This window comes from Passer montanus, unplaced genomic scaffold (assembly GCF_014805655.1).
Source record: "Passer montanus isolate IOZ18808 unplaced genomic scaffold, ASM1480565v1 scaffold10, whole genome shotgun sequence".
NCBI lineage: Eukaryota > Metazoa > Chordata > Aves > Passeriformes > Passeridae > Passer > Passer montanus.
The window spans coordinates 14,323,174-14,348,888 of NW_024356505.1; the positions used below are offsets into that span (position 1 = coordinate 14,323,174).

At 39.7% G+C, this 25,715-nt stretch overlaps 1 protein-coding gene across 13 annotated transcripts in view; it reads right to left on the reverse strand.

Annotated features, from left to right (window-relative positions):
• HDAC9 (histone deacetylase 9) overlaps window positions 1-25,715 on the reverse strand; it is a 456,332-nt gene that overhangs the window by 144,592 nt on the left and 286,025 nt on the right. For all 13 annotated transcript variants that reach the window (XM_039706463.1, XM_039706396.1, XM_039706402.1 and 10 more), the window contains one exon: window positions 1,679-1,856. In XM_039706463.1, the coding sequence (XP_039562397.1) occupies window positions 1,679-1,856 (178 nt within the window). The remainder of the gene's footprint in view (window positions 1-1,678; window positions 1,857-25,715) is intronic.

Consider the following 25,715-nt stretch of genomic DNA (forward strand, 5'->3'; position numbering starts at 1 on the left):
TCAGTGGGCTGATAATCTCAGTTGCACTAAGTTGTCCTTCCTTCCTTCCTTCCTTCCCTTTTTCTCTCTTTTTCTCTCTATCCACTGGTGTTCATGTAGCAATAACTAAAAAGGTAAATTTTGACTCTCTGCCTAATCTGACTGTCTGCATTTCCACTGCTGAACCTATCAGGTTCCTTTGTGTCACATCTCAAGCACTTTATGCCAGGGATGTCCCATTCCCATCACCATCTCCATTCTATGTTTATTGTACACAATTTCATTCCTTCTCTTATTTTTCCATCTCAACTTCACACTTTCTTTCTTGATTAGTTCCACTAATGCCACAAGTCCACAGATCTATGTAACCCCCTTGACCCTACTCCCCTTACTGGGGATTATAAAAGGAGATGTCAGTAAACCTTAGCAATCAGGCTGAACCAGCAGCTTTTTGAAAGAGACTGCAGATGTTTTTTTTAAACTGCAGATTTTTGAAAGGGCCAGTGAAGTCTACATACAGTGAGCTCACTTTTGGTGTGCTCTGCAAATCAGAATGAGTTTGCAATGTTTTGGGGACTCTGTGAATACAACTAGAAATACAGTGGTCTGGTTTAAAAATCCTGTCTATACATGGCTGTTCTTTCTGGAGAAAGTCATGGAAAGTTAATTAGTATGTTTGTTTCTGTACAACCCAAATGTTTGTTACCCAACAATAATAAAACATTTTTACTTACGCTGTCACATTCTGATTGGAAAGATGTGAGAGCACACTGTCTCACACAGTTACATACAGTGCCCATTAAGGACTCCATCCTTAATAAATTCATGGTCATGGCCTGAAAAAATGCAAACTTTCAAGGCATGGGAAGTTCTGCCAGCTGAAGGAAATATGCTTCTGGCATAAACCTTCATAAACAGTAACTGCAAGTATTTATTTCCCTCTCTATTATTTTGATTTGTACACAAAGTGAATCTTCACTTCTGGCCATGCTTTTTAAAAAGATGGACCCTCATGCAAGGTTAGATTACCCACAATAATGAGGTTTCTGTGGTCATTTTCTTTCCGTTGACTGAAGATTTTTGAGGTTCTAATAACTTTTTTTGGATAACCTATGCTCCCTGAGTGACTGGATTGCCCAGGACCTAAGCATAAAACCTGCCTCTGTAGACTCCACACAACTGTGTGAAGTTGAATGACACAGAAGTTGTAGCCATCAGCACTTAATCATGCCTACCACTTTGCTCTTTCTGTAGAGAAAGAGACCTTGAAGCAAAGACTGCTTTGTCAGATGAAGACATTGAGAATTACATCACAGTTTTCCTCCTTACTGGTGGCCTTTCTTCAACTTATTGGTGGTCTCTTTACAAAACAGGCAACGAGAACACAAACAAAAGAACCAGAGAATAGAGAAACGAAAGAAAAAGCTATAAATGACTTAAAGGTACCAAAAATGCACCTGTTTCTGTATTGCTAGAGTGAGTCAATGATAATAATTTATGACTGTGTGAATATTAACCCTGTGATTTATCAGCTGCACTGGTTGAGTTGGTGCCAGTATAGCATCATAAAACAGAGGAGCAATAGAGCTAAAACTGAACGCATTGCTGCAGGAGCTATTTGAGGTATTTAAGTCTGTTGATCCCACATGAACAAATGCATTTGCCCTGCCTATTAAAAGCAGTCTTTAGGGAACCCTACCAGTTGTGTAGACATGCTGGCTGGGCTGGTCCATGTCTGGGTGAGGTAATGTGGAGTCAGTGGGGGAAGATGGGGTCCTGGAAAGTGGTCGATGTTTATCTGATCCTGCCATGCCAACTGTAGCCATCTGAGCCTGGTAGATTTGCAACTGGTGGACATGCCGTTGTGCCAGGAACTCCTGTTTCCAAGAAAACAGCACAGTACAAAGAAATGTGAGATGGGATCAAGTAAAACACTGAGGGAAACATGTCAACAAATTAAGTTCATTAGGTCAGGGCTGTAATAAACAGTGGGGACCCCCACCCCCCAACTTGCACCTAAGACTCAATAAATCCATTCAACAGATGTTTTCACACTGACACTGTGGGCTACTGATTTTGCTGGAGAGTAGGTGATGGCAGGCAACCTGTCAGTTCTCCCTGACAGGAAAAACAGCTTCACATGCAAAGACGTATAAAAGACACCATTTTTCTAATATATTGAATACATAATATGATGTTAGAACATGCATTTTATGACTGTACACAAATAGAATTTAAATTTTCCCACAGCACTGAAAGTGAAAAGTGATGTTCTTACTACTCAGTACCAAATGCACTGAGAAACTGAGAGTCAAGTTTCTGCAGTTAACTCAGTTCCCAGAGCTCCCTGGAAAGCAGCAATGATTTGCATATAAGTTTTCACAAATCATTTAGAAATTCAGGAATTGTTACGTGAGATCCCACTTAGGAACCATCTTTTTTTGTCATAACTGCTGCTGGCTGTAGGCACAGGCAAACACTTCAGGGAAATAGGCAGGTGTGAAAAGAGTATAACAGAGTAGAAAAGAAGATTTCCTCTTCTGTTTTGTCAACAGATGGTCACTTTTGCTGACATGACAAAGGCTAAAACCCTGTGAAGCCAGTAGGAACCTGGATCACTCCACAGAGAAGGATTGCTTTTCAACCCCTTTCCTTTCTGTTTTAGTTTTTTCTGTGCGTATAGTCCCAGAACCTCAACCAAAAGTGGATGCAAGAGAAATATTTTCAAACCACTTAATATGAGTTCAGTTGAAATTCACACTTGTGACTTACAACTGCAGGCTCTGTTATCCTCACCTGGGCTCAATATACATAAATGCAGGAATATATATATATACACATGTGGCTTTTTCCTTTCTTTTTTTTTTTTTAATTTATTATTTTTATAAACCCAGTAACAATTAGCATTGCTGTGTGTGGTTGCTTGGGACTGCAGCTCAGAGGCCTGGCTTGGTCAAGGAGAGATTTCTAGCTGTTTAGAGAGGTGAAGCTGAGTTCAGGCTGTGTGGGAAGGCAGGTGGGAGTACCCCAGCCCATCATACACTGCAAAATAAATCTGCAGCTCATAGGATGTGAGAATGTCTACCCTGCGTGCAATAAAACAGGCTTTTATGCAAACAAGTGCTCATCAATAACAGCTGAAATGAGAATAAATGCTTTAAAATGCAGCCCCAAAACCCACATTAATATCTAGGGTCACTACTTCAATGAAATGACATAAGGTCATGGGAAAGGTAAATCACATAGGACCTTGTCACAAGTGACTAAATGAAGAAAAAAATGTACGAGTAAGTGAAAAGAGGTTTTACAAGAATTGTCTTGGTTTAGAGTCATTGAACAATTTTCCTTCCTTTAAATATAGTCCCCAACTTTTCTTATTGTTTTTTTAATGTTCAATGACAGGATAGTGTTACATACTCCAAGAAATATCTTGAGCTATCTGAAGAGGTCTATGTATCCGTCTATGAACATAATAAAACTTAACATTCAGGCTTTTTTTCCTGAAATCTCTTTTTGCTTAGTTTTGCTAATAATTTTGATTGTGGTTAATTTTCAGAGGAGTTGTTTTTGGTTTTTTTTTGTCCTCATAGGCATACATATGTTTTACAACATTGTCTGGGAGTGTGTGTGATTGGAGATGAGTGAAGAATGCATGGACACTATTGTGTTGAATATTCTCTCTATGGAGAACAGAAGTAGATACATTCCTTTATGAGAATTTAGCATTCACTTTCCTCAATGCTGGCTTAGTGGTCAATAAAGTAGGCACAGGAGGTATTTTGCTATCTGTGGCATGATTACTCCCTGCATCCTAGGATCAAGTGATGGCAGCAGCACTGTCTGTCTGATGCTCATGTATTCCACAATCTTCTACCTACTCTTCTAAACTCTCAGCTGAGGAGTTTAGAAGAAGCCAAACTCCTGCCTGCAGGAGCCATTCATGGCACAGAATGTTGCTGCCAGACAGGAAATTAGTGGAATACTGTTATTTCTGCTGCTCTCCTCAACTTAATTAAATAGATGCTGTCTGTGTAGATCTTTGATCAAGGGATTTTCTGATATATCTTTCAATGTTCATACTAACCATTGATAATTCATTGAGTTCACTTTTCTGATAATCCTTACAGTACAGAAGGCAAAAGGATATGTTGGCATGTTTTTCAAGCTAGTAAAGGTGCACCAGTGGATTGTGGTAGTCTTCATCAAACATTATTACTGAAAAAAATTTCTTAAAGAAGTCTTGGAAATTCAGCTGTCAATGAGGGCAGATTGATGCTATCTCTGTTAGGACTTTTCTCAGTGTTGGTTTACTCTGAGCTCTGAGGATTTAGAGATGCCTTGTCTGCCTTTCTTTTACTTCCAGACCAGAACTTCAGTTTTGCAATATCTGCACTTTTTCTTATTTTCTGGAGAACCTGCAAATTTGCCATTCAGTCAATATCTAAAACACAGTCTTTCCAGGTCTCTGGTCTAAAAAAGTCAATTTAAGTGTGCTTTTTTGGTTTGATTGTGGTTTTTGGTTTTGTTTGTTTGTTAGTTTGATTTGTTTGTTTTGATGTGTTTGTTTTGGTTTATTTTTGCTGGGTTGTTTGTTTGTTTTGTGGGTTTGGGGTATTTTTACAGTGTCTTGAAGAAGAAGAAAAAAAAAGTCTGGAACATCACATAACAGAGATACCTTTGGAAGATGTTCCTGACTTTGTTTCTAAATTTTGTGTTTGTGTCTGTGTAGGCAATAGTAACAATATTTTTCATGCAGATGAACAAATTGAGAAATTTTTTTAAGGTTAATCAACCAGAGTGAACATCACCTAAACTAGACATCTATTTCAGCACTTTGTTGGAGACTAAGAATACAGCCTATTCTTTCCCTGCTCCATTTACAGGTTAAAGTGTGTCCTGTTTATATCATTCTCCCCTCGTCAAATGAAACCAGGCACATACTGTGTTTGACACATGTTTATCAACATAATCTGTTCAGGGAAGAAGAAAGAATTTGTGGAAGGTTCCATGGACATTCCATGACACCTGCTTTAATTTCTGAGGACACAGAAAACATTTGCGTGTGAAAATATTTTAAAATTTCTTAAAAGTAGTTTTTCTCACAAGGCTTACACCGAGGCTTACATCCTCTCGTGGCATCCAGATCCTTTAACTGTAATATTACAAACTGTAGACATCAGCAAAGTTTAGACTTGTTTAGATTATAGTCAAAGTTTTAGGCTAACTTACTGATTAGGTTTTATTTTACAGACAACAGCCACTCATGAAATACATATATTTTTTCCAGCCACCTATATATTTATGCTGTGAGCATTTCTGGTACTCTGAGTCACAGACAAGTGGATTAATGCAATGAGTAATGTGGATAATCAAGACACTTATCTGGCTCCCCAAATGCCCACCTGGCCTCTGGAAGGGATTAAAGGAACACAATGAATTCATCTTCAGGTTTTATGTGTTACAGCCCTGCAAACACATGTCTGTCTCTCCAGCAATATGACAAAAGCAGTATTTGCACATCTGCAGGGCTAGTGATTTGTGTGCATATATTTGGAGCATTTCTTAGGTAACCTGAGCCCCGTCTGCCCGGCATGGAGCCTGCTAGTTCCAGGTGCCTGAGATTAGTTTATTAGTAGAGGCAAGCAATTAGGGCCTCTGCTGGAGCTAGTGGAGGGCCATCCATCCCCTTCCACAGAAATGAGCTCTGGCCCTCAGTAATTATTTTGAGGAGGAATTTTAGAATCAGTATCTAAAGAGAAGATGAGCCTTTGAGGAGCATGGGAGGTAAATATTTGTTGTTCTCCTAGTATTAACGTAAGGTTTGTTTAGCAGGGCTTTGAATTCATTTGGGTTGATGTGAATATTCTTTCCACGTACATGTGGGATTTGTACATTTTGGAGCATGATGTTTTGTAAATTCTAAGGATTTTAATGAGATCTGTTTACTTCTTTTGACTGGGTGTGAGACCTGATAAATCACAAGTACATTCTGTTGGATTATTAGATGGTCTGTGTTGGAGAATAAAGCATAGGTGAGTCATCTATATATTAACGGTCCTTTGCACTGTTATGTTTTGTGCAGAGAAAAAAAAAAAGTGGGATTCACTCATAAAAGCTTTTTTGCCTCTTAGCAGTCTGTTTTTTAATTTAATATGTTAATATTTAGTTTAGTTACAGCTAAATAAATCCAAATATTTGTATGTCTGTAGCATAATCCTGCATGTCTATGCGCATATTCACACCTCTCTTCAGGGTTTATACTTTGGCTTTTTTCATTGTGGTAGAGAACTATTTTTTCCTCCTAGGGATAGCAAATTTTAAACTTCTTAATAATAAGATGACTACTCTCATGTATTTGTGGCCAGGTTTTTATCCCTCTGTTGTGCCTTTGATGTATTCTGCTGAAGTACGAAGCGTGTGCTAATGTCTGTTAACCGGTAAAAGTTATTCATGTTTTGCCTGTCCTGCCCTCCTCTACCAAAAGACCTTAAGCACTACTAATCTTACAAAGCTTTTCCTCTCAAAGCATTTTTGGTGATCTGTTTGCTAATTTCCACATTGTTTTCACAAAATTACCCAAAGGATGGATAATTTCCTGAAGGGGAAACCTACATGCAAATGCTTCAGAAAGTTTTGCCCTAGGTAAGGATGAAAAGAAGACCTGCTGCCTTTCAGACCTTCCTTTCTCTCCTTCTTTTGAAGGATATTTCTGATGCCTGCTCTGCTGCCTTGTCTCACCCCATGGCTCCTGTTGGAGGCCGTACTCCTCAGCCCTGTCCAGACCACTCTAGCAACATGGGAGCACAGCAACTTCAGATCCTGCCACTTGTCTTCTCTACCACCCTCCTAGGCTTTCCACCTTCCCAGTGCAGTTGTAGCTGGCTGAATCCAAGGGACAGCCAGTGATTGCATCCAGAAAAAAGGGCTCAGCTTGCAGCAAACAGAGCTCAGTCCTGCTTTAAGGTCCCTGTGAAGGCAGTCTTGGCCCAAACTAAGCATCATCCAAAGTCTGACTGAGTCAGAAATTCTTGTCACCCAGAAACTTCTCTTTCAACACAGATGTAGGTAGTTAACAGTCCTTCAGAAATATCATACAATATATTATATAATAGGTTTGACCTTGATTATACTCAGAAGGAAAAAAAAAAAAACAACGTAGAAAGCAATGAATGCCTGTACAAAGGAGTTTTGTTCCTTGGGACAAGAGACTGTGGGTAAGTGGAGTTTTTAACAATTTTCACACAGGACTTTTGTGAAGTACTGTTTTTCCTACTGTCCGCAAACAGAACTATAACTTCAGAAACCAAGCAAAAATAGGTCCTGGGGTCTTCCAAAAAAACAAGTGTGTGAACAAATGTGGAAGTGTAGGAAAGGTGTCTCTGTCAATATATACAACCTAAAATAGAAATTGGTCTGAGATACCCTTGAAAATGAATGTGTTGTGACATCTTTTTAACTGCTCTGTCACTTGGAGAAAACACATCACCAAGAAGCCCTACCAGTTTCTATTTTTGACAAAACCACATGTGCAGCCACCAACTTCCATGGTCATCACTTTCAAAAAAACCCCAGTATCTCCATCTGAAATACAGTCAACCACAAACTCAGAATCAGCATTTTTACGAAAAGTAAGTAAATTATAAGTATGGTTAGAGACACATAGATTGAATAGGTAGAAATGGATTTAGAGCAAGCAAAAGCATAGATGGGAAAAAACAGGACAGTTAGCCTTGAGGCATCTGGATATATTAGGTCACATATTATCAGGATGTTAATAGAATTTTGATTTCTCTTGCTGTAATCCAAGGAGGACAGTGTTGACTAGAAAATCAGTAAACAGAAATGAAGTCTTATCAACTGAATCTTAGGTGCAGATACAGAGCAGTGGGATGGAAGCTATAACCCAAAACTTCCTGGAGTCCCAGGCAGAGATTTGCCTTTGCTTCTCACAGCAAAATAAGCCCATGCCCTGTGCCTTCCCTTTGCCTTCTGAAGGACTGGGGAATGGTTTATTCCAGCTGCTGCCAAGGTACAGCTTAATACTTAGACTGGTCCTACTGCAGTGGCAGCCCAAGGAATGGTTATCACCCTCAACCAGTTTTTTCTCCCCCCTCTGTTCCTGGAGCTGCAGAGCTGCTGCTGCAGAGGTCCCTGTCCCTCTCCTACCACCCTTCCCTTCTAGCACAGGAGCGCCTTTGGGGTGACAAAAAATATTATAAAAATTACAACACTTTTAAGCCATGAAATAGGGGAAGAGCCAAGACTCTTAATGGGGTAACAAGAGCGTGCTCCTTTATCGAGGCACATAGGAGAAGATGCATTTTGCACATGGGGTTGCATGGCTAAAGTGCATGTCCAGGCTGGAGTCACAACCCTTGCCTCTGGCTGCAGGATGTAATAACAGAGTTGGGACCCTCCCTTTTACCTCTACTGTTGCATGAGGAGGTGGATGGGCTGCTGACCTGTGATGTTAAAGGGAGAGAGGTTAAAAATTACCTCTTTGGACAGATAGTTTCCAGAAGCCTGACCATCTAAACGTGACCCATGTTGGTTCCAAGTAAGTGAGGAATCAAGGTGGTCACAGGGTTTGAGAAGTTTTCAGCTGTCTTTGTTAAGAAATATGAACCAAGCAATCATTATGTTGAAGCCTGGCTTGATTAAGAAGAAAGGAATTATGGGAGTGGCAGAAAAGGTTGCCCTGAAGTCAGAGCACTTCTACGGAAGGGAAATTCCAGGAGTCCAACTGAGCTTCTGGATTCACTCCTGGTTCCTGCTCCTGTGAGACCTGCCTTCTCTGCTCCCGACATTGGCAGGTACTTGACTTGTGTCACTCCTGCTGAAGTGCTGACTGCAGTGTGCACAGCACTCATCCAAAGAAAATGCAGCACCTCCTCAAAAGCTTCACTCCTGGCTGAATCTTTTCCTGAGTTTTTGACTCTCCCAGATACTTAATACAAATGTATAAGTAATTGGGGGTACAATAAAGGGGAAAAATAGACCACCTGAATATCTTGTGGGATTTTTTTCTTTTTTTTTTTTTGTCCTTCAAGGAAACCTCTGAAGAGGTTTCTTGTTACTTTATTGCTTTTACTGAAAAAACATGACTTTCCAGAAGTCATTTGGTGCTTTCCAAAAAAAGAACACAGGGAAGAATAAATGCAAAAGGAAAATACAATTGTTCACATGTCTTGCCTCAGCTTTCAGAATTAACAAGTATTTTCTTCCTTTACTTTGATATGAATAATAGGTAGGCTCTATAATAATATTTAATGGGTACAACCACCTAATCCTAGTAGCTTTCTGAAATCAATAAGTCGATATGTTGGCCAAAACTAATTAATGATAACATCACTGTCCCACATGTTTCATTGCTCTGGGGAATGTTACCCATCTCTCTTCAATATTGGCAAATCAGTTTGGTGTTTATACAGATCATTTCAGCCACTTCCATTTTTTCTGCTCTTCATCAGAATTACTTTTCTTAGCAGACTTTTATGATTTATTTTTAAGTGAAGAATCATTACTTTGGCCTTCACACAGAAAAATAATATTCTCCAGGCTAAGTTCATTAGCAGTCCTGCTACAGATCTGTGTTTTCTGCATATTTCAACAGATTCTGCTTTGGTTTTATAGACAATTCTTCTGAGTTCAGGTTTTATTGTAGAATTAATGAAAATTACTTGGATCTGATATATAAGGAGAAAATCTTGGAAAGCCCTGCTCTTCAATATAGAGTCGGGACACACTAACACATCAGTGCTTAAGTATAAAATCATGAGGGTGTATAGATGCCTCCTTCCTTTTGTGGAGGTACAGTGAGGTCAGAACGGGGACCACCAGTGGACCACATGGTCAGAAAATATTAGAGCCATCACTGGGGTGTTTGATCAGCTCTGTTCTTGCTCTATAGAGCATTTGTGGAGGTCCCTGTATCTAATGCACAAGGCTGGGGGGTGAACAGATCCAGAAGGATCCAAGAAGGACTTGGTGATGCTGGTGTATGAGAGGCTGAACATGACCCAGCAATGTGCACTCCCAGCCCAGAAAGCCAAATGTGCCCTGGGCTGCATCCAAAGCAGTGTGGGCAGCAGGTGAGGGAGGGGATTCTGCCCCTCTGCTCTGCTGAGACCCCACCCACAGCACTGCATCAGCTCTGGGGTTCCAGCAAAGTGCCTGGAATAATTTCAGTGCCTGGAATAATTTTTTTCCCTCTGTTGCAGAAGTGTAGCTATTAACATGCTGGAAACAAAGGACAGGGACCTGTTGGAATGTATCCAGAGGAGGGCTGCCAAGATGATCAGAGGGCTGAAGCACCTCTCCTATGAGTAAGGCTGACACAATTGGGATTGTTTAGCCTGGAAAAGAGTTAACTGATGAGTTCAGGATGAGTTAACTGCAGGCTTCCGGTAACTGGAAGAAGCCTACAAGAAAGATGGAGAGGGACTATTCACAAGAGCATGAAAGAACAACGGGGGGTGGCTTCAAAATGAAAAAAAAAAAAAGTAAGTTTACATTTGATATCAGAAAAAAATTCTTTACTGTGAGGGTGGTGAGCCATCACAATAAGTTGCACAAAATTGTGGATGTGCCATCCCTGGGTGTGTGAAAGGCCAAGCTGGATGGGGCTCCAAGCAATCTGGTCTAGAGGAAGAAGTCCTTCTCCATGGCAGGGAGTTTGGAACTTAGATGACTTTCCATTTCAACCCAAGATATTCTGTGGGTCTGTGACTTTTACCCCTCTGATGATTTCAGAGAGATATATTGCCAAATCTCACACCTTACTTCAGTGTGGTTAAAATGCCCACAGACTTCCTTTCTCCAACACATATGTAGTAAGAAATAGAGTTTCTTGAAAAATTGTATATGTACACATGCATATCTGCAGACATCACAAGATATTTTTAAAACGTTTTTTTTTTTTTTTTGGTTTTATTTGGGATAAGATCCATTTATTTGTGATTTGAACAAAAATTGAATTGAACATCAAAAGTTTACTTACAAATATTTCCTACTTTGTTTTCTCAGGCTAGGGTTTGTTGCTTTTAACGAGTGGGAGAATTGCCAGAATGGGTAGATTTAAAATGGAGGAAAAAATCCTTATGTTTAGTGATTTAAGAACAAATAGAAGGTTAAAAAGAAACAAGGAAAATGTTAAATGCTAGCATAGTACAGATTGTATAATGCAGACTGCAGGATAAATTATGCAATTTCTTATTCCTTAAGTAAACCTCCAAACTTAAAATGCAAAGTATCTTTCAGTAGATACCATATTACCTGTTCTGTTTCACAGGAAAGTTAAATTTTGGACAACTTATTCCAGTGGCTCTTTTCTTTTTTTTTTTTTTTTTCAGCAGATAGCTGCTTGGTATTTGGGAATATTATCTCTTTGTTTTAAAGGCCAGCTGAAATAGTGGTGTCTCAATTCACATTTTGGGGAAGGCAGCCCTGAAGATCAACTCCATTGCTGGTGAAGTCCCTTAAAGCACCTCCCTAACTGTGGTCTGAGGGCAGCTTGGGAGGACATCCATATGCTGGAAATTGTCTTGGAGTTAGTGGCTGAGCAGGAAGACCAGAAGCAGTGGGGAAGAGGCAGATGAGCCAGCTGGGATGCACAAATACAGCATCCTGAGAGCTGTCTGGGTGCAGTCCACAAGCAGAGACCTTCCAGTAACTCAAAAGGAAGGACCTGACAGTCAGTGAAGAAAGCAACCTCCTCCAATCATAAGTTATAAAACATCCGGCTCTGTTTTGGATTATTTACACACATGTAAGTCTAGATAAACTAGAGAGGAACCAAGAAATTTATTGTGGGTTTTCACTGGGATATCTGAGAGAAGGATTTGTCACTTCAATAACTGCATCCTAAAGCATTGCCCACAAAGGAGTGAGACAGAATTCTTGCAGCCACACAACACACATAAAAAATATATACTGGAAAATATTGCACCAAATAAATAGCTACAACTTTAACTGTATCTAGTGAAACCCAGGAGAACAGAGTGGAGGAATCCTGAGAACCAGTCAAAACAAAATGTTAATTCTAATTGTTGTATTTAGTTGGCCTTGTGTTGTGACAAGTTTGTTATTATGCAGATTTCCTACCTGCCACCTTCTATGCGAGGATTTTACCAAGTGAAGTTATGCAGACAATTCCCCTTGCTTCTTACCTCTTTATTCGTAATTATGTTGGCCCTGTGTTCACTCAAGATAACATTATAGCTGTCCCCAAATGCTCTCCATTTGGGGTCTGTGACAAATGAAATCTTTCAGTGCCTGGAATAATTTTTTTCCCTCTCTTGCAGAAGTGTAGCTATTAACATGCTGAAAACAAAGCTGTGCTTGTTTATTGTCTGACAGTGGGTTACTAGGTGTTACGAATTTTCACTGATATAATTTTGTAAATGTTCTCTTCTTTCTTCAAACAGATTTATAATGTAATGTATTGTCCTTAAGGTTTTTTTTGTAGTTTTTGGTTTTGCTAGGAATGTTATTTTTCCTGCTTAGTAATAAATTTTATGTATATGATGCATATATAAATATACCTTGCATGATACTATCCTATTAAAAGTTATAATGAAAATAATCTGTAATTCATCTGCTACATAGACAGTATTCTTGTGTGGAGAAGCTAAGGTGTAGACATTACAGATCCAAAGTGCACAAGGATTGGAAATCCTGATTTTTAAGTCCTTTCTTTAACTACTGGATCAGTAATAGTTGCATTGTATCAATAATATTCTCCATTTCTGACTTTTCATCTGGTTTAATTGTGAAATAATGCAGCACTGTGGCTTTCTGTGTTTCTTGTTATAACTGACAGCCATGGAGGTATGGTCAGAAGCTGTTTTGGTTTGATGGTGCTGGATTTGACAAAGGGTAGGAGAAAGAGGTTAGAGCAATTGACACTGTACAATAGCACAGCTTTTAGGTACTGCTCAGACAAACTAAAGCATCCCTACTCTAAATCTTTAAGCTGGGTACAAAAGGGCTCTGAGCAGAGTGGGTGAGGAGAGGGAAGCTGATCACCCCTATCACCCATAAGGAAAGAGCTCATGGAACGTCACAGCTTCTGTGTCTTTGGGGCCATTGTGGTCCTTAGTCTTGCTGGGAACATCCAGTCCATTTTCTTACCAACCTCTGGAAGCATTAAACCTAATCAGAGAAACCAGGAGGAAAGGCAGCCACATAACATGGGTGCACACATCATGATGTGCATGCACATCATGCCACAGCCAACCTCTGGTGTCCCTGCGAGTCCCAAGAGATGTGCTGACAGCACTCCAAGCAAGGTAGTGCCAAAGCACTCCAAATAGCTGGCACCCCACATCCATGCCATTGTATTCAGAATGGCCTGGAAGCCCTGCTGGCCACAAGGCACCTTCTGAAAAGGAATGGATGCTGTGAATATATCTCAGACAAATATATCTCAGAAATATATCTCAGACCCTTGGCAGAGCTGCGAAGGTGGGCTGAAAGCTTTGAGGCAGGGCTCAAGGCACTGGGTGCTGCCAGCCCAGCAGTTCCTTGTCTCTACAAGACAAGGCATGTTTGAAGGTTTCTTCACAGAAACCACCGAGGTTAAACCTGACCTGATTGCAGTATCAACAGATATGCTAAAAATGACAGATTTAGCCCTGAGCCCAACCAGAGAAACTAATGCTGTCCAGAGGCCCAGGCACAGGCAGTGAGCTTCTCAGCTCCTTCCCTCTCTCCCTTTCCAAATCCCCCTCTGACTATAAGTATTGGGGTTCCTCTTTGCTACTCTTTGTACAAAAATGTAGTTAGAGCAATTAAACAATAGCAACGTTCAAAAGGGGAGAAAATATATGAAATTGAGGCCAAGCTTTTGTCTTTTTCTGACAATTTTAGAAACATCCCTGGGTTTCATCATAAAAGTTCAGATTCAATATCCAAGTCGCTCTTTGGCCATTGAAATTTGTTTTACATATGGATATAATTTAATTCATAAGAATCTGACAGCTGCTACCTGGCCTTCTTTGCTTATTTTTAGTCAGTCTACAGAGAACTTAAAAGGCTTTTACTGTACAGTTGGAAATAAGAGACAGGATTGTTTTTCAGTTTTTCTCATGTGCATTGTGAGGCATCAATCTAACATCTAACCTATGACCAGGTTCTTTTTTTGTCTTTTTTTTTTTTTTCCCAGCCTGGATTTAAGCCCTGATTACTGTTTCTTTCATATAGCAACATTCACCAATATCACAGTACAGCACACCCTATGTGTTATTGCACCCTTAAGAAGTTCCTGGGCATCATTCTCTCTGGGAGGAGGAATCATGAAGCTGCAAGACTTGAGTAAATTTTATATAAAACTTTTAATTAGCTGGAGAAGTCTGATTTTAGGTACATCCAGGAGTTTCACCAGATACAAAACCCCAGAAAATGCTTTGAAAATGTGGTTTCAGTATAAATTCAGGTGGAAGCATTTGCTACCTCATTTAATCTCCAGCCTTTTGTGTGTGTGACAGTAAATGGTTACTGAGCTCCCTTTCAGAGCTGAATGTATTTCTGGGCTAATATCTGTAATTAGCCCTGGAGATTCGACATAGTACAAAATGTGTTATGTACCCAAGTTGATATGGCCAACACTATTTTTTGAAAACTAAGTTTTGTTACTTGTGCAATGATTGCTAAGAGCAAAATTCATCATGTTACAATGTAAGTAATACACTCCAACTTCATGTGGTAGGAAGGAAAACACAGTGCTAATTTATGAGTATCTACCACCTAAAGGCAGTGAGATTTTTGGCCCATTGAATCAAAAAAGACTGAGGGAATATCCAAGGCAAAAGTAGTTATCATTATATTTTAGTTTCCTTCACTTATTTAACTGTTATGATTTCAACCAAGAAGTTTTTTTTTCCCCTGATTTCTCCCCCCATCCCTCTGGGAAGAACTGAGCAAGGGACTGTGTGGTAGTTAGTTGCCAGCTGAGATTAAAGCATGACAACTTCTCAGGCATCTGTTGGTGCCTGGGTAACTCTGCCCAGGAGAGGGAATACCGACTGTCCCTGCTGTTGTGGGCAGCGCATTCCCATGGAGGCAGCTTGGGGTGACCAATGCACATACTCTAAACCAGAGGTGTGAGTTGTCTCACCTAGTGTTTGTATTTTAATGAGAAAGAAGGGAGTGAAAAGCCCTGAGCAGGGGCCCTTGTCTGGCTCTTTTCAGCTGTGAAATGTTAGTGTCCCTAGGGGCACACTGTCCTCTTCTCCCCAGGGGCAGAGGGGTGTGAGAGCCTCTCCTTTTCATTTAAGAAGGGTTACAGGGCCATGCTGCCGAAAGAGCTGCACCAGGGGCTGAAAGTCCCGAGAGAGGTTTGGGTCAAGTTAGGTTGCTTTGGGAGGATTTGGATCTCTGAAGATGTTTTGTTTTCATTCTTTGAATTAAAATTTAATTTAAGTAATTGGAATACATAATCCGTCTCTGAGGAATGTTGTCCTAATCTTGTCTCTTAGAAGAAAAAGCAGGATTTTCAAATTTTATCTGTTACTGATCAGCTGTATGAGCTAACACCAGTCTTCTAATGTCTCTTTGTGTCACCTTATCTCATCCTGGCTTTATCTCTGCTAACCATGGAGATCCCAAGCAGTTTGCACTTTGCAATGAGACATTTCAGCGCTCCACACTAGGGATGCTTGACTGCAGTTGTGGAGTTAAGGCACATAATACTTAATGAAAACTTACCTCCAAAATCCTCTTCCTTACAAAAAAAAAAAAAAAAAAAAACAAAAAAAACAAAATTAAAAGGAAAAAATGATGAGTTTTTTTTAGTTTGTTTCAGCATAGTACGTATGGGTCCAATTACATTTCATATTAAAAAAAAAGAAAAAAGAGGTAAATATAAGGAATAAGAGCAAAAGGAGAAAAAGTGAGAGAAGGGAAACAAGATGGGAGAGGTGTAGAGAGAACAAGAATCCAGCTTTAAAAAGACAAATCATAACTCAGACTGTGGATCCAGGCACCAACATTCTTCTCACCTGGAAATAGAGCACCAAAAGTGTGGGTTTTGGATATTCGTACAGTATGAGGTTCAGTTAAGAAAACCCTGATGCCCCATGTCACTATGCAATGATAACTTCTATAAAAGTTTTTAAATTTGGATTACCTTTGTTGTAATGTGAAAGCTTTTGAAATCTGTGGTTATTTTGGAAGGCTTTTGTTTATTGCTCTAGTCCACTATAAAGCAGTATATTACATACCCTATTTATTCAATTCCTCCCAAAACTCCCCAGAAATGAATTGCTGTAATGTGTGTTTGTGGTAGCCCCGTGGTCAGACCAAATCAGCTGAGAAAGCAGGGCTGGTTGTGCACCAGCTGCAGCGCCTGCCCGTCACCGCCACAATCACTAACCTTTTTGGGAAAAGTCACTTCCATCAGTCAGGCCACTACAGGGCAGTGGCCGCAAGGCAGCAAAACACTGCTTGGAATAATTCTTTGCAGATGCCAGGAACCGGAAGTTTCAGGGAGAAAAATGAAAGCCATTCACTCTTCCAATGACACAAGCCTTTGATACAACAAAGTCAGTTGGACAGGGAGCTCCAAGGTCAGGAAGGCACGTAAAGATTGGTGATTAGAGAAATACTATATCAGCAAAGTGTGGCAAGCTATTAAAAGAAACTGTAGCTTTTATGATTGTGCTGCTGGAGCTTCCCCAGGGCTATTTATATTAGATATTGAGTTAAGCATAACTTATTTAGTCTCAGCATTCCAGAAAACATTTTGATGTCAGCTACTGAAGGAAAGTAAACACAAGGAGGAGGAAACAGGGCTGATCCCAAACAGATAAAAATTTTGTAATTTAATTTTGTGAACCCATGCATGTTAGAGCATTAAGAAAGAGGAATTTTTAAAAGCTTGATTTGACTTAAAGCTTGGTTGATAGAGGTATTTAGTCACTGTGCAGCTGGGGGAGGATGGGTGGAGAAACAGAGATGATTTATCACCTTGAGTACTTGCTACACCCTAACAAAGCATGAACGCAGATTTCTGTAGGCATTTTCATCTAGAGCAGATTTTATGCACATGTGTGGTTCTCATCTAATGCTGTGGGCTTGTGTGTATATTAAGCCAAACTATTTGCTTAGCTGGGCTGTTTGCCCAGTGGATGTCCTGATGGCTGCTGACAGGGATTTGCCTGCTCTGTAGCAAGCAATTAAGAGTCTTTGGGACTGTAATTTAGGAATTGCTCTATGAGTCTGGACTTCTGGTCACTAAGCAAAGAATCAAAAATCTGATCTAGACGCTGGTAATGTCTGCAAAGATATAATCTCTCAGCTCAGCAGCTCCACTGAAGGAATCAGGCTTCTTTATTTCTCTAAGAATAAGTCAATAAATCCATGGGCAGTTCTGCTCATGGGCTGTCTATTCTCTCAGAATAACACTGTGAACCTGAGGAAATGACAGGTATGAATGAAAAGTCAGGTGTGGTTTTCTTTCATTTGCCAGAAAGAACTGCTGATTTAAGACTGAGGAAGTGGGAGTGCTGAAACCTCAAAGTCAAGTACAGCTCAACCCCCTTAACACAGGGGAGACACCTCAGTGGCAGCTCCTTGCAGAGGATTTTTTTCCTGCCATCTTGACTGTGCTTTGATTCTTTGATATATTTTTTTAAAGGTGCTTTGAGGTGGGAAGTTAGCACTTCCAGCTTTGTTTGAGTTCTGCAGAAAAAAGAGTGTGAAGGAATATAGTAGAACTAGCATAATGTTAGAGACATCACTCAATGGATGTTATCTGACCAGAAATACTGTCCAAGAAACAATTTGTATTTCCTGCTACCTTGTTCTGACCAGGTGTCTTAATGTCGTGTCATTTTGAATTTAGGCAAGATACCAGCCCTTTCATTTTTCTTTATCTGAGTAAAATATATGGTTTATAGGTTGTGAAGACCATACTTTTCTTGATTAGCATACTTCCCATTCCATGACTTCTTATTACAGATAAAATAAAGTTTTTCATTTAGATTGTGTAATTCTGCATTTCTGTGTTTGAGTGAAAGACAACTTCCTCTTTCTTCTCACCTTGCTATGTATTTTTTGTACTATTTTACTTGGGAATACTAGGGTATTTTGGATGTTGTGAAGATAGATTTGAAGCTTTTTGGGACTCATAGCTAAAAACGGAAAAGGCTTGTGTTGTTGGCTATTTGGTTGATAAAGATAAGATAATTCATGGCTCAAGGAAAAGGAAACAGAAATGTGTTTTACCCTAAAGCTAGACAGAAAACTAGTACACAAATTTAATAGAAGAATCTAAGTTTGGCTGTGACTGAAGGAAGAGATGAGCCTCAGATTTATGATGATAAGAACATAAGAAATGCCTTATTGCATTAGGCCAGTTTATCATGGCCAATAATGTCCCAGACAATAGGAGATGCTATTTAGTGAGAGCACATGAGCATTGTTACTCTTTCTAATTTATTCCCCTCATACCCTCCCAGCATCCAGAATTTCTACATTGCAGATGTTAGAGGCACATCCCTCTCTCTTTCCTTGAATATCTGCTTATGACCCTGTTGTCTGTGAATTTGTCTAATCCTATTTTGTACTGCTCATTCTCAAATCTTCCATGGCAGCAAATTTCAGAATTTCACTACTCATGGTGCAAAGGAAAAAAAAAACAAAAACAAACAAAACAACCAAAAAACCCCAAACCTAAAAAACCCACCACACCAAAATGTTGCATGTTTTTAACTGATGTCCTCATAATTTCAGCAAAAGTTCTCAAATACAATATTGCAGGATTTGCTGAATAACAGTTTCTCATCCACTTTGCCTGCTGCTCTCCTGCTGTTGTGAATGTCATGGTATTCTGTAGCAGAGTTAGACATGTTTACCCAGAGGGGTCTGTGCACTTTTTCAGCCTCTCACGGTGATAATGTGGCCTTGGTTCTCAGTTGTACAAACTACCTTTCTGCTCAGCATTGTTGAAAATGGTCCTTTGGTTGGTGTTTGTGCTGCAGCTGCCTGGCAGATGACACGCTCGGTGGAGAGAGGACACTGCCAGCTCCTGCCAGGCTCTCGTGCCCCAGCATGCCCCAAATCCACCACCTCTTCTCCAGGCCAAGGGCAGGCTGGCAACCAGACAGAGGAATCTTACTATTTAGGTGATATTCCCTAGGGGAGCATTTGAGAAGTGCATTTTAGTTTTATTTAAATCTTTAAATGTTTCTGGTTTGTACTGCTATGGGTTTGCCTGTATAAAAGCCCCACATTCAATCCAAAGTAACATATGAGTTTTCCAAATTATTTTCTCTACACTTATGCTTCTATTTTTCAAACTCTTTATTTTGTCTTTCTCTTCTTCCCTATTCTCCCCACTGGGAGAGGATGGTGTATCTTTGCACAAGTCATTAGTGTGCCTGCATCAGTACTTGCAAGCAGTATGCATTAAAACTTTGACTACAATGCAGTTTAGTCAAGAAATAAGAGACAAAGTCTAAAGGCTGAGACCAGCACCAATGTTAGTGGTTCAATATTAAATATATTGCCACTTTCTAATATTTTCAACTAGGAAATAAATCTCCTTTCTGTTGAAAGATAGTTCTGCCTTTGAAGATAGAATAACGTTTACATAAATGTTAAGGCCTTCTTTAATGTAGCTTTCATTATCTCCTATGTTCCCCCTTTCTCTGAAAGCTGAAGTGACTGATGTCAAGATCAAGAGAGTCAATCAATGTAGATACACTCCAGGACCCAGATAGGATATAAATCACCCTTATTCCTAACCACGGTAGACACCTAACTGAAGGACAGAAGTTTACATACTCACCATCCTTGTGGGGGAGGCTAAATTTCCCAGCCACTTACCTCAGGGCACCCCTCATTCATTAACCAATTGGGGTGCTTAGTATCACTTATCAAATAGGCTAATCAAAGTTTGAGAGAAGACAGCTCTTGACCATTTCTTGCCCTTTGAGCACTCCAGGGCCACCTCCCGCCCCTGAACTTTTATCTAATTAAAGTTAAAGAGGGGAAAATTAATCCGTGGAAGAAAATGAGATAACAGCCACCACAGCAGACCATCCCAGAGCCTGGTTTGGCTTTCATCTACTGCTACCTGACAATTAACTCTTCAGCAACACAGAAACCCCATTTCATGGGAGCAGAATCTGTCTCTTCACACAACAGTAGGTGTTGTATTTTCATTTCTCACTGCTCCATGTTGCAGTTCCTCTACTTGTAATGGGTGAGGGTGAATAAAAAGGTCATCCTTTGCTTTCCCTCTCTCAAGCTTGACTTAGTGCTGTTTTCACTTGCAGAATACAAAAGTGAAAACTGTAATTTATTACAGTACCAGCAATTCAAGATGTTTTGCTTGGATCCTGTGCTTGCAATTGGTTACCAACATTCCAGCCTTTCTTGCTTTTGTTGGCTACAAGTTTATAACCCTCAATTTCATTCTCTAAATCTGTCTTTAAGAAGACATTTCACAACACAGGATTGTGGGTTTTTTTACCTAGGAAAAAAATGTGGAGTGTCCCTTTTGTAGATTCACTGCCATTTTTGTGGTACTACTTGTGTTCCCATTTGGTGTTCTTTTGTTTTAAATTCTTCTCTTTTAAACCACCTGATGATAAACTTTCTGAATCCCAAAGGATCTTTCTTTAGGATGGCTTGAACTTTTCAGCAGCTGAAACTTTGGCACTGTGAATAACAGAAATAAGTTGACTCTGGTAACACAGCAGTTGTTAGCTGCACTGTGAATGGAGAAACTGATGTTTTATGGGGTACTTGGGAGTCCTGAGCTGTGGCCATGCAGCAGCAGCAAGCTGTGCTCCTCCAGCTCCAGCAGCACCTGCCAGCAGCAGCACATTGGGGTGTGGGGGCAGCTCCAACACGTCACCCTCGCTGGCATTTCAGGCTTTGGGGCACCGAGGGAGCAACAGCAACAAAGTTCAGCTTTTTTCTCTGAAAATACTCTGGTACTTTAAAGGCTGCAGTTATACTACTAGAATTTTAGCAGGAAGCATTGGATTATAAGGTTTGTGGGACAGGCACATATGGCCAAAATTAGAAGCACTGAGGAAATCCCACTTAAATTCTAGCTGTCTCAGTGTTGCAACTTGCACCTTGAGGCACTCAATGCTGGGCAAGTTTAGTAGCCCAAAGTAACCCCATTTGGACTCTTTTTTAGACAGTAAAAACTGTTTTAATTATTATATGTCTATTTTGCTTTGGAATGGGTCAGTGTATTGGGTTTTGTGGGGTTCTTGTTGATTCATTTGGGTTTCTTTTTTAGCGTGTTTTTTGGACTATGTACATCAATGAACCATAGCCAGCAGTAGACATTAAATACCTCAAAAGATTAACCTTAATATTGTCAGTACCCAGTTCGTAGCACTTCGTAATGGGCATTCTGCAACATAGTTAATCACTTGCAAATGGAAGGTGTAAAAGATAATAGGGTTCAAATATTTTCATTTAAATCAAAAAGAAGCCCTACTCAAGCTTCCAAATCTCTTCCAAACTTTGGGAAAATTTTAGTCCATATCAACGTCAAACTAATATCTGGCCTTCCCTTTAGCTACCCGAACTAATCCATCAGCCTGACAATTTAGAACTATGACCTGCAGCTGTTTGGTTGTGGAAGGGACACTCCTAGGTCTTCAAAGAGGGATAAGCGAGACAGTGAAAATGAGATTCAGTGATCCTCCTGTATTTTAAGGTGTTTTGCACAGAGTGGGAAGGAGCTGTGACTTTTGCTCGCTTCCCCCATGCCAGGCAGCAGTGGGGATAATGGGAACTCGCTGGGCTGCTGCCCACGCAGTGCTCCCATGGAGACAGGTAGCAGAGGGGTGTTTGCCAAATTCCTCCTGCAGCTGCGGTGTCAGAGTGGGGAGTTCACCAGGACCCAGTTAAACTCAGATATCAATTAATACCAGCTGCTTTACTCTGCAGGGTGGACAGGACAAACTAGGAACTGGAAAATGTGTGATAGGGAAACACATTAGAGGGAACAGTTCTGTACTGGCAGGGGGATAGGCTGTAAGCTGTAACAAATCTTTTCCATCTCTAGTTTCTACATATATAATTTATATAGGGCACTGAAAACTAAAATTGTAGCGAACTTTGGTCACTATCCACAAGAGACAGATTTGATCCAGTGACCCAAAGGCAAAAGGTTCTGTATTCTATTAGCAACCCCTTGTAAATGCAGTTCCTCACCAAGGATTTTATATCAATAACTAAATACCACTAACCTTTACAAGCTATGTGGTAACATTTTCAGCCTCCTAATTCTGAGTAATTTCCCATTCAAATGGAAATTTGAGTTTGTCTTAAAGATAAAAGTGAAATTTCTTCAACATTTTGTTGTTAGATATTTAGGAGTTCAGATATTTTAGAGAGGAGAAGAAGAGCAGGTTGGATTATGATTGTGTGTTTGGAGTGTCTAAGAGGCATTGCCTTAGGAGAGCACATTAGGCACCACTCATACACTACTTTCTCCACACTCCCTTGTAACAAATTGTGAGAGAAAATTATTCTCTTCCCTTTTACCTGCAATTGTACATCTTCTACTTTCTTGCCCACTGGAATGTCCCTTGGAATTCCAGCCAGGATCCAGAAGTTAAGATAGTCTTGATCTTGATAATAGTGAAACTTGTAAGCAAGATAAAAGTACTTCCCACATATTATTTTGAGCATGCACAAAAGTGTGTACAGACTAAGAAAATGTAGTGCTATTTAATTTCCATTAAATGTAAAAATGTGGAAATAACGAAAAACAAGTTACATAAAATAGCAGTTGGAGGTCAGTATTCATGTCAGAGGTGGTCTTGTTCTATTTTTTTTTCCTTTTTTCCTTTACCTAGAAGCCAAACATCACTAAGCCAGAAACCACCAACCAGTACAGTCTCACAGTAATGAGATATTAATAGCCCATGGAAAAATCAACATATAATTTTATATTACGGTACTTACTACAGTCCCTGTATCTTTTTTAGTTCTGACCTAACTGTAACATGAGAAGAGGCAGTGGAGTGACATGCAAAAAACTTGTGCTCATTTTAATTTATAATATATTCAAAATACTGTTAGAAACTTTTCATATTATATGTTTTTAAGGAACTCTCACTTCATTCTTTTGTTACAGATGAATAGGAATTTTTCATAATGATTTTAGTATTGTTGCTTCTTGTTTAAACAAATCTATCAACCTTTAATACACGGAGAACTATATAATAATCCTCAGTCTATAAAGTACTTTTGGGATAGTGATGCACCTCCACCCTCAGTCTATGGGCCTGCAGTTGCCCCAAGAAGTTATACAGGCTCCTCTCCAACATGAGCTCTTTTGTTGTTTTTGCATACTGAAATAAACAAACAAATGTTTTTGTTAGATCCCAGAGAATGCATTTGCATCACCTGCATGGACCTCCAAGGCAGTGACCCCCACACTTACAGGCAAGTTGGTGTCTTCAAAATAGAGGTCTAAGCATTTTTGTGGTTTTACTTAAAATTACTTCACAGAGGTTCCTGTCTGTTGTGGTGGTCAATGACCCGAGCTGTGTTGAAGCACGCTTAATGCCTAAATTCTGCTTCTCCATATCTACAGATGCTTTATTGTTTGCTGCCACCTAATTTTCCTTTGTCCATTTTTGCACACATTCTCTTCAGCATCAGTGATTTCAAATCACTTATTGCTATAGTTCCTAATTATTTTTATATCTCCTAATCTTTATACACGGACCACAGATTTGTTTGTTTGTTTGTTTAAACTACATTGATTAATCTCTTGATGTAAAAAATGCCAAATCCAGAAACAGGAAGAGAATTTTCTGGTTACCTTGAAAAGACCTTAGTCTGCATTTGCCTAGCCTGGTCTCCTTGCAGAGGTAAACAAACTTAGCAAACTTTCAATTTGTGTCTCTCAGGCTTTGCCTCTTGGAAGGATTGACGCTGGTTCAAAAGTGCAAAGCTCTTCCCTGATTTTAGGAGTGCTAAAATAGCAGAAAAAAACATGGAGCAAAAGAGAAGGAATAGAGACACAGCTCCTCCAAAAACTTTCCCTCTAGCAATAAAAAGTGAGCTTGAAAGGAAGAATCCACTCAGCAGGCAGGATTTAGAGGATAAGATGTTATACATATAACACCACTCTTACAGGCAAGCCAAGAGCTGCACTCAGCATGCAAAGGTAACACTTTAGGTCAAGGCAGAAATGTCAGAACTTTCCAAGAATTTTGGTCCAAGTGATGCCCTGGAGCCCAAGTTAATGTAAGTGCCTACTGGGGCTAAATTTCAGGTTGCTCCTAGGACCCCATGGGTTTTAAGGATGCTTTGCTGCTGTTTGTATTCTGATTTCAAAATGAGATTAGACACTTGGGAAAACACTGTGTTAATCTGCTCCACAGTGATTCATGCTGGTCATCAGACTGAAGCGAAGTCCTGCTGAAAAGCTTTAAAACTAGGCAACAATATTGGAAGCAGAGCCAAACCAGCAGTGTTATTTCTAAGGCTGAGGGCTCCATTCCAAAACTACTGTCTCCTTTTCTCAAGCAGCTTAGTCTTCAAAAGAAGTCCATTTAATACTAAAAATTACCATAGTTTGGGGGTCAATAAATCTTATTTTTTTTAAGTGATAGACCACAAAGTGCCCCATGAATTGATCTACTTCATGTTGCCATGGAGTTTGTCATCTCCTTTTTTTTCCACATACCTAAGTACTTCATTCTCCTCTCTCCTTGAAACTTGGAGGATTTGGGTTTCTCCCACTCCCAAGATAGTTATTGTTGGCCAGTGCATCAAACAACTTGTCTACTGAACACCAGCCACAGAAGAAATACACCACCTACCAAACCAAAGGCGCCCTCTTCAAATCACAGTCCCTTTTGGCAGCTAGTTCCTCTCATACCATTATACCCAGAGCAAACGATAAATCTTTTGCCTTGGACTCTACTGGCTACCTCAAGTGCATAAAACCAGCTATTACAATGATCTTGGTAAAATGAGCAACTGCTAGAAAGGGATTGTGCTGTAGGTGTAACACATTTCACAGAAATAGTTTCATATAGCTCCAACTTCTATTTTTCAACACTCAAAGGCTTCTCTCTAGCTAGCTTGAAGCCATTTCTTTTTTTTTTGTCTGCTGATGGTTTTTTTCTGTTTCTGTATCTTTGCTTTTTTTCTTTCTTGATAACTTGTTGGTGTTGGTTTAGGTTTTTTTCATGGTTTTGTTTGTTTGTTTTTCCTGTGTGGTCTTTGACATTCCTTGTGAGCTAAGAAACATGCCTTACCATTGCAAGAAACATCACCACATGGTTCTATGTAGAGGAAGAACCTCACCATTGCTGTCTTAGGTAAAAAGTAGGTTTGAAAATGCCAGACAAAACTAATATCTATTGAGACCAAAATCTCACTGAATTGTCATAGAGCTTTCTTTAATCCTGAATAGTTTTGTCTTCAGATTATTTAAAAAGGTGTGGGGAAGTAGTAACTCCTTCTAACAACTCCTTGCTATAAACTGCCTGAATACCTGTGCACAGAAGGGTAAATTTTTTTTTCTCCTTACTGAAAATAAAACGGACTCCTACTTCACTAGTATATGCTCAGTTTAAAAGTGTGTTTTTGAACTGCATTGCTCCAGACTATACATTAGCCTTGAGAGTATGATAAAGTCTGTAACATGGTAGATTTTTCTAATCTGTTAGTATAGAAGCAGAAGTTTCAGCAAGGGAATTAAAATGATAACCTGAATCCAGCAACTTTGGATTATGTGA